General features: G+C 52.9%; 1 protein-coding gene across 1 annotated transcript; it reads right to left on the bottom strand.

Annotated features, from left to right (window-relative positions):
* Nucleotides 1-5,645: 5,645 nt before the first annotated feature.
* Nucleotides 5,646-17,810, bottom strand: LOC129201699 (ankyrin repeat domain-containing protein 20B-like). Its single transcript, XM_054813301.1, has 16 exons — nucleotides 17,380-17,810; nucleotides 16,596-16,710; nucleotides 16,177-16,350; nucleotides 15,983-16,089; nucleotides 15,404-15,544; nucleotides 14,934-15,082; nucleotides 14,718-14,779; nucleotides 14,435-14,460; nucleotides 11,015-11,102; nucleotides 10,809-10,886; nucleotides 9,607-9,759; nucleotides 8,651-8,820; nucleotides 7,574-8,452; nucleotides 6,493-7,174; nucleotides 6,293-6,380; nucleotides 5,646-6,215 (listed from the first exon to the last, which is right to left on the bottom strand). Exons 1-13 carry the CDS (start codon nucleotides 17,589-17,591, stop codon nucleotides 8,302-8,304), a joined length of 1,626 nt encoding a protein of 541 aa, XP_054669276.1. The 5' UTR covers nucleotides 17,592-17,810; the 3' UTR covers nucleotides 5,646-6,215; nucleotides 6,293-6,380; nucleotides 6,493-7,174; nucleotides 7,574-8,301.
* Nucleotides 17,811-19,104: the final 1,294 nt, after the last annotated feature.

Raw genomic sequence — 19,104 nt, forward strand, 5'->3', positions numbered from 1 at the left:
GAAACTTGCTTCCTTAAAATCTTATGCTTTCCTTCTTTTAGTGAAATGGCGAGGAGAAGGTTCTGGAGAGCTGCCTTTCCCTGGGAGGACACTGAGCTCCTGTTGTCACGGTGGACTGGAGCACAGCCATGGACTGCGGGACCTGCCTCACTGCCTCTATGGATGGGAAGATTAAATTAACAACATTACTGGCTCAAAAGTCTTAACCTGGACAGTGCTGAAGGGAAGGAGCAACAGACTTGGTGAAAACAGTGTTAACTCGACAGGAACAAACTGTATGGGAGAGAAGGCCCTCTTCTCATTGTAGCTTTTGCCTCTTGACAAACGTTAAACACATTTGACAAACCACTGTGCAATAGAAAGCCGGTATGGGACCGGAGCAGTGGCAGCACTGACAAATAAGTCTCCACTGACCTGTTGTGGCAGCTTGACCCCTCTGTTAGGGAGTGTTGAGGTAGCACGTGGCTAGAAGGCTGCTGGGATCACGTCAGGGGTTCTGCAGAAGAAGGTGAGGCTAGAGAAGACGTGCATGAGGCAGCACAGTGCATGCTGATAACATGGCTAAAAATGGAAAGGCCAGTGCGAAAACAGAGTATTCTGTCAGTACAGCATTTGTTGTAGTGCTTTTTTTTTTCCCCATTCTGCGTGGTTTTTGGGGTTTTTTTTGTTTGGTTGGTTGGTTTTTCATAAAAAGAAAATATTCCCTTGCAACTTGATTTCTGTGCTCTGTTCAGTTGCTGCTGCAAAACATGGAGGGTGGCTGGGGCAATGATGTGCCAAGAAAGTGTCCTGCCTGGAGAAAAGACCCTTGTGCTTTCACCAGGCGCTTCCGGCACTGACACCCGCACCCTGGGGAGAACCAGTGCAGGACATCCAGGAACAAAATGAATCGCATTCCTTCAGACGTATTGTGTTCCCTTGCGATACCTGCTACCAACTAAAGGAGAGATCCTGAGTCAGACTTTTTGAAATGCTTGCGTTGGAGTTCAGAAGCTACATAATGCCTAGCAGCTACCTGATGGCGGATAGGAGGAGGGAGGGCCGGAGCCAGTCTGGTCTGGTATAGTGCTGTCTGTACTGGAGCTGTCTCTCCCCCTGCATTCCCCCAACATCAGGGCAAGTGCTGTGCTCAGGTATTGCGTAGTCTTTGGATGGACTGCAAAGCAGCCAGATTTCATCTGCTTACACATCACCACGGAGCTTACTGCTGCTTCTGTCCTTGGCCTTTGTTGGGAGTTTACAGTACTGTTCCTTGGCAGAGCTCTCGTTCTCAATTATGTGAAGAACGGGTCCAATTTACTGTTTGAAGACACCTTTGGTATCTTCCAAAGGCCATTTTGGTTTTAGAGCCTGGAGGTTAATATTCACCAACGTGAAGGGTGACTGTCCGGAGAGGAGGTGGAATGTTATTTCAGTCTGTTCTTGCTAAATGTGGTTTGCTGTATTTGTGAAGAGCGGCTTGTCAAAGTTGTAATGCCTAGCTAGCTGTCTCCTCCCATTTGAAGAGATGAGGACCAGGCCAGGTGGACTTGCACAGCTGGCAGCTTCTACTGCTGCCCAGCCAAACCTGGAGCATGATGGTTCTTCTGCAGTTCCAGGTCTCATACTGGGGGTTGGAAATCAAGATTCGCTTGGCTAACTCTACAGCCATTCTTCGCTGGCGGCCTCGCACCTCGCAACACGACTTGGTGTCTGAGAAGGTTGTTGCCATCTTTGTGCCTGGAGATGCTGGATGGAGTCTGCAGTTGTTTTGTGTGTTGCATGTAGGCCAAGGAAGACTACAGTTACAGCTAAGATGAGGTCAGACTCGGGCAAAAAGCTCGTTGAAGCAGGCAGGAGGTGGAGCTGAATAAAACGGAGCCTGCAGTGTGAAATTTCCAGATCACTGGAGATGTTTGTGCCTTGAAAGCAGAGCATCATCAGGGCTGGAAGGGGCGTCATCTCATCTGTCCCCGGCCTGCTCAAAGGAGGGTCAGCCAGCGCAGGGCGGCCACATCCACTTTGGAGCATCTCCAAATATGGAGAGTCCACAACCTCTGCATGGTACAAATAAGCCGCCAGCAGGCTGAGCTGGGGTCTCCAGCCCCACCCCAGGTCCCTGACACCACTCTCACAAGAGAAAACATTTTTCCTTAGGTTGAGGTGGGATTCATAGAATCATAGCATGGTTTGGGTTGGAAGGGACCTCACAGATCACCTAGTTCCAGCCCCCCTGCCATGGGCAGGGACACCCTCCACTAGAGCATGTTGCCCAAAGCCCCATCCAACCTGGCCTTAAACACTTCCAGGGAAGGGGCATCCGGAACCCCTCTGGGCAACCTGTTCCAGTGCCTCATCACCCTCACAGTAAAGAATTTCTTTCTAATATCTAATCCCCTCCTTCAGCTTAAACCCATTACCCCTTGTCCTGTCACTACACTCCCTGATGAACAGTCCCTCTCCATCTTTCCTGTAGGCCTCCTTCAGGTACTGGAAGGCCGCAGTTAGATCTCCCTGGAGCTTTCTCTTCTCCAGGCTGAACAATCCCATCTCTCTCAGCCTGTCCTCATAGGAGAGGTGCTCCAGCTCTCTGAGCAGCTTTGTGGCTTTCCTCTGGACTCTCTCCAACAGCTTGATGTCTTTCTTGTGCTGGGGCCCCCAGAGCTGGATGCAGTACTCCAGGTGGGGTCTCACAAGAGCAGAGTGGAGAGGCAGAATCACCTCCCTCGACCTGCTGGTCACACGTCTTTTGATGCAGCCCAGGACATGGTTGTCTTTCTGGGCTGCAATTGCACATTGCCGGCTCATGTTAAGCTTTTCATCAACCAACACCCCCAAGTCCTTCTCCTCAGGGCTGCTTTCAATCCATTCCTCGCCCAGCCTATAGTCGTGCTGCTTGGGATTGTGCTGACCCATGCGCGTGACCTTGCACTTGGCCTTGTTGAACTTCATGTGGTTCACATGGGCCCAGCTCTCAAGCCTGTCAAGGTCCCGCTGGATGGCATCCCTTCCCTCCAGCGTGTCGACCACACCACACAGCTTGGTGTCGTCAGCAAACTTGCTGAGGGTGCACTCGATCCCGCTGTCCCTGTCGCCAACAAAGATGTTAAACGGTGCCTGTCCCAGTACCGACCCCTGAGGAACACCACTCGTCACCGTTCTCCACTTGGACATTGAGCCATTGACCACAACTCTTTGAGTGCAACCATCCAGCCAATTCCTTCTCCACCGAGTGGTCCATCCATCAAATCCATGTCTCTCCAATTTAGAGACAAGGATGTCGTGCGGGACAGCGTCAAATGCCTTGCACAAGTCCAGGCAGATGATGTCTGTCACTCTTCCTTTGTCCGCCAACACTGTAACCCCATCAGAGAAGGCCACCAAATTTGTCAGGCACGATTTGCCCTTAGTGAAGCCATGTTGGCCATCACCAGTCACCTCCTTATTTTCCATGTGCCTGAGCATAGTCTCCAGGAGGGTCTGTTCCATGATCTTGCCAGGCATGGAGGTGAGACCGACCGGCCTGTAGTTCCCTGGGTCTTCCTTTTTTCCCTTCTTAAAAAGGGGGGTTATGTTTCCCCTTTTCCAGTCAGTGGGAAAAGGCAGGTCCCGTGGACTTGTGCACCTTCAGGTTCCTTAGATATTCTCGAACCTGATCTGCTCTTACAGTGGGCGGTTCTTCATTCTCCCAGTCCTTGCCTTTGCCTTCTGTGACCTGGGCACTGTGGCTCAAGCACTTGCCAGTGAAGACTGAGGCAACGAAGTCGTTGAGTGCCCCAGCCTTCTCCATGTCCTGGGTAACCAGGTCGCCTGTTTCATTCCGGAGGGGAACCACATTTTCCCTCGTCCTCCTTTTCTCACTAACATGCCTATAGAAACTTTTCATGTTGTCTTTAACGTCCCTGGCCAGATTTAATTCTATCAGGGCTTTGGCTTTCCTAACCTGATCCCTGGCTGCTCGGACAGCTTCTCTCTATTCCTCCCAGGCTACCTGTCCTTGCTTCCACCCTCTGTAGGCTTCCTTTTTTGTTTGACTTTGCCCAGGAGCTCCTTGTTCACCCATGGAAGCCTCCTGGTGTTTTTGCCTGACTTCCTCTTTGTTGGGATGCATCGCTCCTGAGCTTGGAGGAGGTGACCCTTGAATATTAGCCAGCTGTCTTGGGCCCCTCTTCCCTCCAGGACTTTGTCCCATGGTATTCTACCAAGCAGATCCCTGAAGAGGCCAAAGTCTGCTCACCTGAAGGCCAGGGTAGTGAGCTTGCTGTGCACCCTCCTTGCTGCCCTGAGGATCTTGAACTCCACCATTTCATGGTCGCTGCAGCCAAGGCTGCCCTTGAGCTTCACATCCCCTACCAGGCCCTCCTTGTTGGTGAGAACGAGGTCCAGCATGGCACCTCTCCTTGTGGCCTCCTCTGTCACCCTGGCCAGGTGGGCTGTAGCAGACCCCCGCTATGATGTCCCCTGCCCTAGTGCTCCCTTTAATCCTGACCCATAGGCTCTTGGTCAGCTCCTCATCCATCCCCAGGTGGAGCTCCGCGCACTCCAGCTGGTCATTGAAGTAGAGGGCAATGCCCCCTCCTCGCCTGCCCTGCCTGTCCTTCCTAAAGTGCCTGTACCCTTCCATCCCAACACTCCAGTCATAGGAGCTATCCCACCGCGTCTCTGTAATGCCAATAAGGTCACGGCCTTGCAGGCGCGCACGCATCTCCAACTCCTCTTGTTTATTCCCCGTGCTCCGTGCGTTCGCGTAGAGGCATTTCAGTTGTGCCCCCAGTGAAGCTGACTTACTGGCTGGAGTGGCTGGGATTGTTGTGATGTATTCTCCCAGTGTTTCTCTGAGTCCCTGGCTCATCTCCTCCAGGCTTCGAGTGTGCTGCAGTGTGTCCAGCACGTCTCTGAGCAGTAGGCCGAGGGCCCTCACCAGCACCCCATCCCTCCAACCTGGGCACGTCGTCCCACAGCGTGTTGCAGGCAAGCCTGATGTTATCCCCCTCCCGCTTCGGGCCTAGTTTAAAGCTCTGTCGATGAGCCCCGCTAGTTCCTGGGCAAAGATTCTCTTTCCACTTTGAGAGAGGTGAATCCCATCAGAGTTCATTAAGGCTGGTGCCGTGTAGGCCGTCCCACTGTCAAAGAACCCAAAGTTGTGGCGTTGACACCAGCCACGGAGCCACGTGTTTATGGCCTGTGCCCGCCTGTTCCTCCCAACGGTGCTGCCCTCCACTGGCAGGAGGGATTCCCCTGTTCCAGTTCGTGCCCACTTCTTCATGCCTTTCCCCTCAGCAGGCTACAAATCCATCAGATCCCCACGGGACCTGCAAAGCTTCCGTGGCTACCGGAAGCTTGCCCACCACCTTCTGCCCAGACCACCAGGAGGAGTGCTCTAAAAAGGCAGGAAGAGCCTGGTAACTGATTAGTAGTAGTAGCACTAGTGCCGGATCTGAGCACAATTGTGGTTCAAGCCTCCCCCGAGGAAAAGGACGCGGATGCGTGCTGCCTCTTGGAGATGTCTGCAGGACTGATTTTCATTCAGAGCGAGGGCAGAGAGAGATGTGCTAACTGCCAGCATAGGAAGAGAGCCTGAGTGAGCCTTCAAAAATCAGACTCTCCTCATCCAAACCCACTAGGTCCGAAGCACTCCAATTGTGCAGCAAAACTAAGACACGTGCTAGATGACAGAGTTTATTAAATACCAAGCTGCAACAGAACACTTGGAATTAGATGCAGGGTAGTCGCTGCAAGAGGTGGAAGGCAAAGGTTTCCAGGCTTCACTCATCTCCCTGTGAGCACTCTGTTTCCTGGCACTTCCGCTGCTCCAGCATCATCTCAGCGCTAACTACATCGGAGGTTCAGCTGTGACTGGCGAAGGGCAGGAAAAGCAAAGGCTGCGTGTTAGTTTTACAGCAGGCTGGGCCAAAGGTGCCACTGGAAAGTGGATCCTGGAAATACAGCACTAGCGCACAGATCCAGATACCGAAAACCAAAGACTCAAACATGTCAACAACAAAGTTGTAGCCTATGGGCTACAGACACATGTGGAAAATGGCATTACATGGAGATATGGATCCACTTGTTGCAGTTCTTGTGTTATTTCTTGTGCAGTTCTTTCTCCCATCTCTTTTAGACTGCTCTGTTTGGCTCTGACCTACCATGGCAGTCCCACGCAATGCGGACAGCTTTTCTCACAGGTCCTGCTTTTTTCTCATCCACTGCCTGTGGTTTTTCGACTGCATCTCCAGCTGTTGAGAAATAATGTCACCAACTTGTAGGCAGCAAAAGAGAAGGAACTCAAAGAGAGAGCTCTAAAGTTACTCACATCTGTGGGAATCCGTAAGGTGGGGGGCCATCGAGACTGCATTTGTCACCTGCTTTTTCGTATGAAAATCTTGATGTATGGTGACCGGCTACAGCCAACAGGAAATTAGCAACATGGAAAAAAACCATAGGAAAAGAATCATACTGGTTCCAGCAGAAAAAAGTCATCACCTCAAATCCACTGAGCAAAGCAGAGCTCACCTTTCTTCTTAGTTTACCAACTTGGCTGGCCACCTCCGAACAGCTGTTATTCATCTCTCCCTGGAAACTGAGCTGGGACTCTTTCTCTCTCTCCTTCTCTGCATATGCCTTTACCTTTGCCCGAGCTCCCTCCAGAAGCATCTTCAACCTGCACAGCAAATCAGTGAGGAAAGCGTGAAGCAAAGCAACAGTTGGCCTTTTTCACGTACTCTTACGTAAGCAGCACAGCCATGGCTTGCTTCATCTGTAGTGTGCTTGAATTGCAGGCCAGGAATTGCTGAGGACAGCCAGCACTGCAGTGCCAGTCATCACTTGGAAGGCCCAAAGTTTACCTGAACAGAGGAAGAAAAGACTTCCTTCCCTCCCAGGAGAACTGCAGGCCGCCTGATTTTGCAAGGCCTTTTGCAGCTTTTTCAAACCATAGGCTCAGGCACAGAAGCACTTTGCAAGATTGAACGCGAGGCTTGAATTTGCTCACAGACGGTTATGTACGTGCCTTTACATGAGATTTCAGTAAAGCTTGACTTCCACTCAACATGATACTTCTTTAAAGCACTAAAAAGCCATGCCTGGTACGTTCTTCCTTCAGCGCACTGTTTCTCCGCCACATTTCCTCCAGAAGCGCTTCTGATCGGCGTTTCATCTCGACCAGCTGCTTCACTTCCTTGCTTTCACTCCCACACTTTCAAAATAGGAAAGATACGTCACACACGGAGTGCTGGAACAGGATCCATATGCAGAACGTGCAGACAGCGTTCTCCACGAGGAAGATAACACGGACCTCCCAAGTGCAGTCTCCTCTTGCAGCTCTCAACCACAGATCTCTCTCCTGTCCACAGGACAGAGCCTACCCATCAAAGGAATGGGGCTAACGACTGCAAGAGCCCGCATATTGTCCACCAAGCAGATTCAAAATCCAGTAGCACCAGGGGAATGAGGCGGCGTATAGACCTTTCCCCTGAGGGTGCCCTGCCCAAAACCCTGGGGGGTTCTCCACAGCCCACCCCATCTTTTCATAGATTACCTGCCCACAAGAAATTGCAAGACTAAAACCAGTCATTCCCAGAAGCCGTTCATATACCTGCTGACGTTGGTGTTCCTTTGCAGTCCGTTTTGTCTGAAAGCCAGGTATCAAGTTCTCCGGGCCATTACGAGCCTACAGCAGCGTTAAAAGAAGAGAAAAGAACTCATGCTAGGACTTTCCCGACTGAAGGTCACACCTCGGGGCCTTTCTTCTTCTCTTGCCAGCATCAGTGCAACGCCACAGTTGCCTGCCCTGCAACGCCACCCAAGCACAGCACACAAAATACTGCCTATGGAGGTGTCATTCCCTTATTAGTTGCGGATTTTCTTCTCTGGAGGTCTTCTCGTTGCATTATGGACCCACACCCTCTGGCCAACGAATCCAGAGTCACTAAAACAGGAAGGTGACCAGAGTCCAGGCAAGTGAAGAATTCCTGTCACAGTCTGACGATGCCAGTCAGGCCTCCAGGATGAAGCGCTCTGCACCACCAAAAGAGCCCAAGGAAAGTCCGCAAGCAAAGCTACCAAATCCCTCTACTGCACGACTGTCTCAAGTGCTGCCTGCGGTCTCAACCTCGCAGCTGGTCGAAAGCAGCAAATACTGCAGCCAGTGCATTAGCGTCAACTCCTTGACAAAGACGGCGTTAAGTAGGACTTGCTACAGTCTCATGGGACAACTCCCAAAGCCAGAAAGCTGGGGAATGGGCCAGCAGGACTTTCAGAGCAGCCTATAGTCAGTAGAACAGAGGAACTGATCTCTCCTGGGCTGTCCGGGAAAACCTCATCTTAAGAGTGGAACTGGGCTCTGTAGCTCATGAAAAGGGAAGGCTCTGACTGCCTTACTGTGGCAGAGGCTTGCAGATCTTTCTGAAGGGCTTCGATGGTCTTGGCTTGTTGCTGGGCTGTGGCTTCCAGCCTGGCCTTTCCAACTTGGAGCCTGAAAAAGAAGTACAGGCGTTACCCCCGAAATCCACAGGAGCACAAATCCCCAAAGAAGCGTGTGAAAGAACCTCATCTAAACCAAAAGCGTGGTTGAAAATCATATACTATTGTCTCAGTGGCGTGCAAAACAGACAGTCCTATTTTCACACCATCACAGAAAGCGAGGCCTTGCTGCACTGTGTTACTTGCTTACCTTTGCATGCGTTCTTCCAGCTCTGGGATAGCCGCAGTTGCGGAAGAGGCGGCCAGAAGGCCCTGCAGGTTCCTGGAGGTGGTTAGTTCCCTCTTCTTATTCTTTATGGCCTTCTTCAGGAACCAGACATAACACTCAGTCCGGATATGCCGTTCTCTCAGTTCCTGCAGCTGTCAAACCACAACAAGAATCCCCGGAGTCAGCTTAGGTTTGATAAAAAGGAGTGGACTGCTTTGACTCTCACCTTGACTCTCGAAATGTGTGTTACTTCTTTGTCTTTTATACTGGCCCCTCTCCTATGTCTGCATTGATTTCCTACAGCATTTCCTAAACGCTGCCACAACACTCTTCCTCCTCCTCCTCTCTCAAGGACTCCCAACACTCTTTGTAGCCACTTGTTGGCTGCTGCAACACGGTTAGAAGCTCCTGCTCCTACAGTGACTTTGCAACTCCGTAACAATGATGACGTGACGAGGGAATACAAAAAAGCACCAGCGCAACACTCCACTATGCCTACTCTTTCTCTACCAGCACACCCTCAGAGAAAGAAGCAAATTCACCTTCCCCGTGACACTTGAGAAGCAGCTTTTTGGAAGGAATGCACGCACCCTTCCCCAATTAAGGACCAAGTGACTTCACAGTTAGTGACCTTTTTGATTGTAGGCGCCAGGCTTATAAAACAAGGCGAGTCGCTTACATGTCACTCAAGCTACTCCTGTTGCAAAGCTGCCTAGTGCACCAAGACCGCCTTAGCGCAAACTTCCACTGTTACTTCAAGCAGTGCAAGCAGGCGGGCATCAAAGGCAGCAGTGCTGTTCCCTCCCACCCTCATCGCAGCTAGCCACGCATGGAGCCACCCTGGGTTACACAAAACCCCCAAGAAAGGATCAGTTCCCGACTCGGATTTGCTACGAAAAAGGCCTGGGCCCCTGCCAAGAGACAGGCTTCCTCCGTACCTTAGCTGTAGACCTGTCCAGTTCCTTCTGCAACTGCAGCCGCTGTTCCTGCAGGTCCCTGCTGTAGCGCTTCTTAGCTGCCAGTGACGCTTCTGCCAGGGAGTTCTTTCTGAGAGCGTTGGCGAGCTCCTCCTGCAGCTGCCTGACCCATCTCTAAAGAAACGGTGTTCCATGAGCATGGAGAGATCAGTAAGGAGATGACAACGTGAGATATGCTTTTACTCATGCGATTGTATCATTAGATTGGTCTTCAGGGTGGCCAGCAGGTCGAGGGAGGTGATTCTCTCCTCCTACTCTGCCCTTGTGAGACCCCACCCGGAGTACTGTGTCCAGCTCTGGGGTCCCCAGCACAAGGAAGACATGGAGCTGTTAGAGCGGGTCCAGAGGAGGGGCACGAAAATGATCAGAGGGCTGGAACACCTCTCCCGTGAAGAAAGGCTGAGAGAGCTGGGGTTGTTCAGCCTGGGGAAGAGCAGGCTCTGGGGACACCTTATTGCAGCCTTTCCACATAGAACGATGGAGAGAGACTTTTTACCAAGGCCCATAGTGACAGGATGAGGGGCAACGGTTTTAAACTAAAAGGGGGTAGATTTAGATTGGACATAAGGAAGAAATTTTTTGCAACGAGGGTGGTGGGACACTGGACCAGGTTGCCCAGAAAAGTTGTGGATGCCCCATCCCCGGAAGCGTGCCAAGGCAGCCTGGACAAGGCTTTGAGCAATCTGATCTAGCGGAAGATATCCCTGCCCACCGCAAGGGCTTGGACTACATGATCTTTAAAGGACCTTTCCGACCCAAGCCATTCTATGCTTCTATGCCTCAGTGAATTCAAAGAGAAGAGATTTTGGCCACCACCAGAAGGCATCTGCAGACATCTTTCTCAGCTGAGCACATCTAAATCATTGTCAGCTCTTCATGAGGCTTTCTCTTTCCTAAGGCACAGAAAAGGCTTAGTATTCTCCTTGGAATATAGGCTGAGAGTCTGCGCACGTGCCTTTTTCCAACCTACTGTCCTCCCTCTTTATGCAGACCTTCTGCTTCACACGGGGAAGGAAATGAGGCCCAAAATACACTTCAGGTCAAGATTCCATAACCTCCTCTCAGCAGCACTCCAAAATTAACTCGGTAGCAAGAACAGCTCTCTGTACAATGACAAGCTCTATTTTCAGGTATCAGCATCAACCTCTGATAGATAGAGTCACCTGTCTATCGCTTTGACAATCCACTTGAGCTGAAGCATCCTGCTTTAGCTGAAGCTTTTCACTCTCCAGTGAAGAAATCTGAGTGAGCGAGAACACAGACAGACAGTGGGGAAAGGAATGCCTAGCAACACTGCAGCACCACACTGCATTTCAGCACAGGGGCCACAGAAGCATGACTTCTGCACGACAGCTGGAAGAGAAGGTACCTCAGAATCAAACCAGGAGTCATCATCCTCCTCGTCTTCTGCTCCTACTGCTGGGCAGACACCTACAAAGGAGGTAAGAAGCACGACGCTGCTGGGAGTGCTTATTTCACTCTGCTTTTCCCCATCGGCTTCACTCCAGAGAAGCTTGCAAAGGTAACCATTTAGTCCGCCAGGAAATTACCATTGCCGCGCTCCCCTGCAACGGACTGTGCGCACGCTCCGTGTCTGTCCGCAGTTGGAAGCACCGCGCCGGCCGACGCTTTGTTAGGAGCTTCGGAATCCGTCTGGGTAATTCAAAAGACACACGTGAGAACTGGCACAGACTCCTTCTCGACCCGTTTCCACGCACAAAGTTCCCGCCTCAGCCAACGCGCGTAACGTGGTATCAGGCAACGGAAAGAACCAAAAGGGCAAACGGGGCCAGCGTGCTAGGCATCTCTGTTGAGCGGGGCTTTCAAAAGGGGCCAAAGTACACCTGCCCAAGATAGAGAGGACCTGGGCAGGAGAAGCCAAGCGTCTGGACTGTAGGCGCTATGGGCAACTATTTGACCCTGACGGGATCTGCAGGAGAGAGCGGTGTGGTGCAAAGCCAGCAATCCTCACAGCGCCAGCCTTGTAGGATTTCAGAGGATTGTAACCGCGGGAAGCTTTACTGCCTCATTCTTCTACTGGAAATTCAGCTGAAAGGCCAGCTGCTAGAAGACCCAGGTCATGAGCCTGACCTCCTTTTGTCCCTGTCCTAACTGAACAGCCTGCCTGCAGCACCGGCACGTCAAGGCCCCAGTTACGAGCGTGTGGCAGAAGCAGCAATAGAGGGAAACAAGCCCAAAAGCAAGCGAGCAGCGTGGGGCCCCAGTGCCTCCTTCAGAGAAGGGGAAGAGTGGCTGGAAAGCTGCGCGGTGGAAAAGGACCTGGGTGTGTTGGTCGACAGGCAGCTGAATATGACCGGCACTGTGCCGAGGCAGCCAAGAAGGCCAACAGCATCCTGGCTTGTATCAGAAAGAGCGTGGCCTGCAGGACTAGGGACGTGATCGTCCCTTTGTAGTGGGCACTGCTGAGTCCACCCCTTGACTACTGTGTTCAGTTTTGGGCCCCTCACGACAAGACAGACATTGAGTTGCTGGAGCGCGTCCAAAGAAGAGCAACGAAGCTGGTGAAGGGCCTGGAGAGCAAGTCTAAGGAGGAGCAGCTGAGGGAACTAGGGTTTTTTGGCCTGGAGGAAAGGAGGCTGAGGGGAGACCTGATTGCTCTCTACAACTAAACTGAAAGGAGGTTGTAGCCCGGAGGGTGTCGGGCTCTTTCCCCAAATAGCAAGTGCCAGGACAAGAGGAAACGGCCTCCGCTTGCACCAAGGGAAGTCTAGATTGGTTCTTAGGAAAAATTTCTTTGCGGAAAGGCTTATCAAGCCCTGGAACAGGCTGCCCAGGGAAGCGGTTGAGACACCATGCCGGGAGGTATTTAGAAGACTGTGTAGGCGTGGCGCTTAGGGACACCGTTTAGGGGTGGACTTGGCCCTGTTAGCTTTACGGTTGGACTCGATGCTCTGAAGGGAAGTCTTTTCCAAGCTAGAGGATTCTATGATTCTACCTCAGAATCAAAAGGAGAGTCGTCCTCTTCCTCTGCTCCTGCTGCTGGGCAGACACCTACAAAGGAGGTAAGAAGCACGACGCTGCTGGGAGTGCTTATTTCACTCTGCTTTTCCCCATCGGCTTCACTCCAGAGAAGCTTGCAAAGGTAACCATTTAGTCCGCCAGGAAATTACCATTGCCGCGCTCCCCTGCAACGGACTGTGCGCACGCTCCGTGTCTGTCCGCAGTTGGAAGCACCGCGCCGGCCGACGCTTTGTTAGGAGCTTCGGAATCCGTCTGGGTAATTCAAAAGACACACGTGAGAACTGGCACAGACTCCTTCTCGACCCGTTTCCACGCACAAAGTTCCCGCCTCAGCCAACGCGCGTAACGTGGTATCAGGCAACGGAAAGAACCAAAAGGGCAAACGGGGCCAGCGTGCTAGGCATCTCTGTTGAGCGGGGCTTTCAAAAGGGGCCAAAGTACACCTGCCCAAGATAGAGAGGACCTGGGCAGGAGAAGCCAAGCGTCTGGACTGTAGGCGCTATGGGCAACTATTTGACCCTGACGGGATCTGCAGGAGAGAGCGGTGTGGTGCAAAGCCAGCAATCCTCACAGCGCCAGCCTTGTAGGATTTCAGAGGATTGTAACCGCGGGAAGCTTTACTGCCTCATTCTTCTACTGGAAATTCAGCTGAAAGGCCAGCTGCTAGAAGACCCAGGTCATGAGCCTGACCTCCTTTTGTCCCTGTCCTAACTGAACAGCCTGCCTGCAGCACCGGCACGTCAAGGCCCCAGTTACGAGCGCGTGGCAGAAGCAGCAATAGAGGGAAACAAGCCCAAAAGCAAGCGAGCAGCGTGGGGCCCCAGTGCCTCCTTCAGAGAAGGGGAAGAGTGGCTGGAAAGCTGCGCGGTGGAAAAGGACCTGGGTGTGTTGGTCGACAGGCAGCTGAATATGACCGGCACTGTGCCGAGGCAGCCAAGAAGGCCAACAGCATCCTGGCTTGTATCAGAAAGAGCGTGGCCTGCAGGACTAGGGACGTGATCGTCCCTTTGTAGTGGGCACTGCTGAGTCCACCCCTTGACTACTGTGTTCAGTTTTGGGCCCCTCACGACAAGACAGACATTGAGTTGCTGGAGCGCGTCCAAAGAAGAGCAACGAAGCTGGTGAAGGGCCTGGAGAGCAAGTCTAAGGAGGAGCAGCTGAGGGAACTAGGGTTTTTTGGCCTGGAGGAAAGGAGGCTGAGGGGAGACCTGATTGCTCTCTACAACTAAACTGAAAGGAGGTTGTAGCCCGGAGGGTGTCGGGCTCTTTCCCCAAATAGCAAGTGCCAGGACAAGAGGAAACGGCCTCCGCTTGCACCAAGGGAAGTCTAGATCGGTTCTTAGGAAAAATTTCTTTGCGGAAAGGCTTATCAAGCCCTGGAACAGGCTGCCCAGGGAAGCGGTTGAGACACCATGCCAGGAGGTATTTAGAAGACTGTGTAGGCGTGGCGCTTAGGGACACCGTTTAGGGGTGGACTTGGCCCTGTTAGCTTTACGGTTGGACTCGATGCTCTGAAGGGAAGTCTTTTCCAAGCTAGAGGATTCTATGATTCTACCTCAGAATCAAAAGGAGAGTCGTCCTCTTCCTCTGCTCCTGCTGCTGGGCAGACACCTACAAAGGAGGTAAGAAGCACGATGCTGCTGGGAGTGCTTATTTCACTCTGCTTTTCCCCATCGGCTTCACTCCAGAGAAGCTTGCAAAGGTAACCATTTAGTCCGCCAGGAAATTACCATTGCCGCGCTCCCCTGCAACGGACTGTGCGCACGCTCCGTGTCTGTCCGCAGTTGGAAGCACCGCGCCGGCTGACGCTTTGTTTGGAGCTTCGGAATCCGTCTGGGTAATTCAAAAGACACACGTGAGAACTGGCACAGACTCCTTCTCGACCCGTTTCCACGCACAAAGTTCCCGCCTCAGCCAACGCGCGTAACGTGGTATCAGGCAACGGAAAGAACCAAAAGGGCAAACGGGGCCAGCGTGCTAGGCATCTCTGTTGAGCGGGGCTTTCAAAAGGGGCCAAAGTACACCTCCCGAAGACAAGCCCAAAAGCAAGCGAGCGGCGTGGGCCCCACTGCCTCTTTCAGAGAAGGTACCTTAGAATCAGAAGGAGTGTGAACTTCTTCCTCTTGCTGTTCTGCTGCTGCTGGCAAGACACCTACAAAGGAGTTAAGAAGTGCTATGCTGCTTTGCCTGTTTCACTCTACTCTTCCCCATCCATCATGCTCTGCTCTCAAACGAATGGGTTATCATTGTGTTACAGGCAATAGTGATTTTTCCTCATCACCTCCTCCATGGCAGAAGGATCCTACCTGCTCTGGTCATTGCAGGTCCCCCCAAGGGACAATGAGCAGCTGTCCCAGCGCAAAAGCTGTCCAGTACTGCTGGGCCTTCTGTGCCTCCCGCAGAACATTCTCCTGTCATTTCACACCTGATGTATTCCTCCAGTTGCTCAGCAATACTATATACAGAACGAAATATAGAGATATAGATAGATATATATATATATATAAAGGAAGGAAATGCATTCGGTAAAAATACCACCACAGGTGTGTGTATGTAGCTTGGCAGCACACAAGTGAATTGTCAGAGTGAACTCTGGGGGGAAGTAGCCCTTCAACATCCAAATCCACGCTTGACCCGGAAAGAGATGCATCGGAAGATGTCACTGAGCCCAGCTTCAACACCTCATTAAACCCCAGTGATGTTACCAAAAAGGGCCGTACATCAGCACGGTCATTCTGAGAATGCATCTGCTCTAATGAGGACGTAAAACACTTACTTGGTGTAAAGCGTTAACTCTCTGGCATAGTGCGTAGCTTGCTTGCCAATACAGTCTTGATGAGAAAGATCAGCACCATGTCGAAGAAGGCTTTTTATTGTATTCATATTCCCAGCAAGAACAGCAATCATAAGAGGGGTCCTAAAGCATCCAAGAGATGATAGGCAAGACATCAGCTTCTGTGGACATTGCATTGCCATTACTTCAGTCCCCCGTTGCTCCCCAAACAATTCATTTTCCCCTCTCCGACAGGCAGAGTGAAAGCACAGCCGAACACGTGGAAGCGTTGGAGAATTCAGGTTGGCAGGACCTCAGGAGGTCTCCAGGCCAACCACCTGCCCAGAGCAGGGTGCGTGCGTGCAGGGCACCACAGCCAATGCTTTCTGGCAGTCCTCAGTGTGGAAACTGTCCCCTGAAGTAAGAGAGCGGCCGAGTGCGGGTCTGCTTTCACAAGTCACACAGAAGGAGCTCCTTCCGGGCAGCTCCTGGTTCTTTTTCAAAGCTCATTCCTATGCCTCCCATCAATCCAACTTGGACAACGCTAAGGAGTCTCACGCGCACTTTTGACAAACCCATCACCTTTCATGCTTATCTCGAGCATGCACGTCAGCTCCTTTTTGGAGAAGGAACTCAACCATCTCTTCACAGCGCTCGGTGATCGCAAGAGTAAGCGGAGTGTACCCCAACTGAAAGGAGAAATTATCTCCCTTAGAAGAACACAGGAAGTCAAGCAAGTTTTGGGAAGAGGAGCCTTACCCAAAGTCCAAGCTTACCTCATTCTGAGCATCGATATGGGCATTGTGCTCAAGTAACAGCTCCACTAGAGGTTTGCTAGGAATGACAGCAGCCATGTGAAGGGCAGTGTTGCCGCCAGCACCTTTGAGGTTGGGTTTGGCACCGTGCTCCAGCAGAATAGTCACACAGTCTTTGTGCTGGTGGTCTACTGCCTGGAAATAAGACACAAAGGAGGAATAACTTCCAACACCTATGTTTCTCTCTGTCAGAACTCCCGCAGCCCCCCAGTGCTGTAAAGTACGAGCGTCTTCAAAGATTAGGCAACATATGCCCCTTCCCTGCTGACTACAGCGTACCTGTTTCTACGCAGGCCTACCTAAAGAATCACGTAAGGTATGTATCACTCAGCGCATAATCGATAAGCCCAACGTACAGCAGCATAACATAGCCCGTGTACCTTCATCAGCGGCGATTTCTTCAAGCTGTCACGAGGGTTTAGCTGGCACTTCTTTCCTGCTAGAAATCGCACAACGTCTGCATGGCCATTCGCGCAAGCAAGATGCAGAGGCGTCCTAGAAATTAAACGTATTCAGTTAACCCAGACAGGCAGCTGAAGACATGGTTTCAGGCTGTTGTACCTGACGCATAGGGCCACAAGCCTCAACTGACAAAAACCAAGCTGAAAGCAAGCTTTCTTGTTCCAGAGCTGGTGGCAGCAATTGCACACCCAAAGCCTGGGGCTGGCTAGGAAAAATCCCCAACACATCCACTGAGTCAGGAGGCATTTGCTCAGCCGGAGTCTATGGGGGCTACATAAATCTACGGAGGCTGTGGAGTCTGCGTAAGCCCCGGGTTTTCCCCCAATCAGTCCTGCACCAGACGTGTCCCAGAGACAGAGGGGATGGCGTTTCTAAAAGCAATGGGAAGGCTGCGCTGTGTCTTTCTGCAAATCCATGCCCTGCTCAAGCAAGCCGCTCAGTCCGGCAACAGGAAAGGAGCCGTCTCTGCTGGGACGAAGGCCTGCTGAGCTCCACAGAAAGTTCGCTACAGGGACCAGGCTGGCAGAGCAGGGCAGAGGGGAGCGTCGGCCGCCTCCTGTCCCAGCGCGGGCAGGCCTCCGGTAGGGCGAGCGCTGTGGAGCCGACCCTGCTCCTAGGGCGCTTGCGACCGTGCTGGGCTTTGCCGGCTCTTCCAGCCGGGGGTGGGTGGAGGCTTTGCTGCGGGCACTGCCCGCCCCTTACTGCTTCTTCGCGTCCCGCCTGTTGATGCGGAGTCTCTGCCACCACCACCAGCGCCGCTGCAGTTCGGCCAGGTCACCGCTGGCGGCCGCGCTGTGCAGCGCGCCCTGGCCCTTCTCCCGGAGCTCGGAGGCCCCGGCGGCGCCGGGCGCGGAAGCGCTGCCGGACGTCGAGCGCTCCCGCACGCTCCTGAGGAGCCCGATGAGCCTGTGCATGCTGCGGCGGGGACGAGGGGAGGGCACAGCCCGCCCCGGGGTCAGTAGCCGCAGGAAGCGCCTGGCAGGCTCTGCCGAGCCCCGGGCGGGGAGAGGGAGAGGTCGGGGAGAGGACGGGGAGAGGGCGAGAAGAGCCGAGAGCCGAGCCGAGAGCCGAGCCGAGAGCGGCGGCCGCAGCTCGCAGCCTCCAACGCTCCGAGCCAGAGAAGCGCTGTCGCTCCCGCCGCGGCGGCAACAGCACTGAGCGCCGGCGCCTGCAGGGGGCGGCCTTGCAGCGGCGAGCGCGCTCGGGGCGTGACAGAGGGGGCGTGACAGAGGGGGTGTGACAGAGGGGGCGTGACAGAGGGGGCGTCACCGAGGGGGCGTGACAGAGGGGGCGTCACAGAGGGGGCGTCACAGTGGGGCGGGGTGACGCCGGCCCGGGAGGAGCAGGCTCTGCTTTCGCCGTCAGCGCGCCGCCGGGCGGGAGCGGTGTGAAAACGTCTCCGAAAACGTGCGCTTTGTACAGCTGCTGTTCAGGAGCTGTGTGTGCTCCCTTGTCAGAATATTGAAGGATGCGTCCCTCTGTGCTTCGGGCGAGGCTTTGGAGTAAAACACGGTATTGCTGACAAACCGTTGAACACGCAGCAAGGCCCTCTCCCACCTCTCCACTTGGTGCTGCGTGAGCGGCGGGAGCTGCGTCTGCTCGGGCGGCAGCCTGGTGCGTCTGCCTGCCCCTCCCAGCTGCTGGGCTCCCTCCGGAGCCCGAGCCCGCCCGCGCTGCTTCCTTGTCTCCCTCCCCGCCTGGTCAAGCACCGGGTTCTGTCGTTACTTGGGTATTTTGGGGCGGTTTGGGGTGGTTCTGCTGCTCGCCTGCACTCACGGCTTAGCGACGAGCACGGCTCGGAGATGTCACCGAAATTCGGGAATGAAAGACAACTCCTTAACACCAATGTAGCATGAAGAAGCAGGCATTTCCTTTATTGCAGCGCTGGGTGTCAGGAGGATAGCTCCTCTAATCAGGCACACCTAACGCTGGTTCTCTTGTCATATTTATACACAAATGTTACAAAGCGGTACACTCCCCATTACAATAATTGGTTCATATTTCTTTGCCTAGCACGCAAACTAGAACGCACGCTCAGTTCCTTTCTCCGCCTCTATCTTTTGAGTAGGTGGGGTAATTTGGGTAGGGGGCTTATGGGTCAGTGGTCGTGGGGACCCTGGCCCAAATTGCCTTTCCCCTAGTTTCTCAATACTTCGGTGTTGGTAATTGTTTGCTATATGCCTCAGCAAGATAAGGATGTTGCTGGAGGCAATTAATGTCCTCCCTTTCTGCAAAGTATGTACATAAGGACCTTGAAGTGTCTTGTAGCTCCTCCTTTTTCTCATGATGTGTAGCAGGTGCTCAGTCTAAGAATCGTTAGCCTTCTACCTAAAGTAACAATGAATAGTTTCTTATCACATATAATACAAGTAGGCCTTCATTACAGGCCTTTCTTCTTGGCTACGTTTTCTTATTACGTATAATATA

The sequence above is a fragment of the Grus americana genome, chromosome 1 (assembly GCF_028858705.1).
Source record: "Grus americana isolate bGruAme1 chromosome 1, bGruAme1.mat, whole genome shotgun sequence".
In the NCBI taxonomy this organism is placed as follows: Eukaryota; Metazoa; Chordata; class Aves; order Gruiformes; family Gruidae; genus Grus; species Grus americana.

What these genes read in the sequence shown, in the direction of transcription:
- LOC129201699 (XM_054813301.1), bottom strand. Translation starts at nt 17,591, where the DNA reads ATGCACAGGCTCATCGGGCTCCTCAGGAGCGTGCGGGAGCGCTCGACG. An exon ending in AGAAATCGCCGCTGATGAAG is followed by an intron (nt 16,351 to 16,595) that starts GTACACGGGCTA and finishes TCTTATTTCCAG; the next exon opens with GCAGTAGACCACCAGCACAA. An exon ending in ATTGTCAAAGCGATAGACAG is followed by an intron (nt 9,760 to 10,808) that starts GTGACTCTATCT and finishes CCGTTTCTTTAG; the next exon opens with AGATGGGTCAGGCAGCTGCA.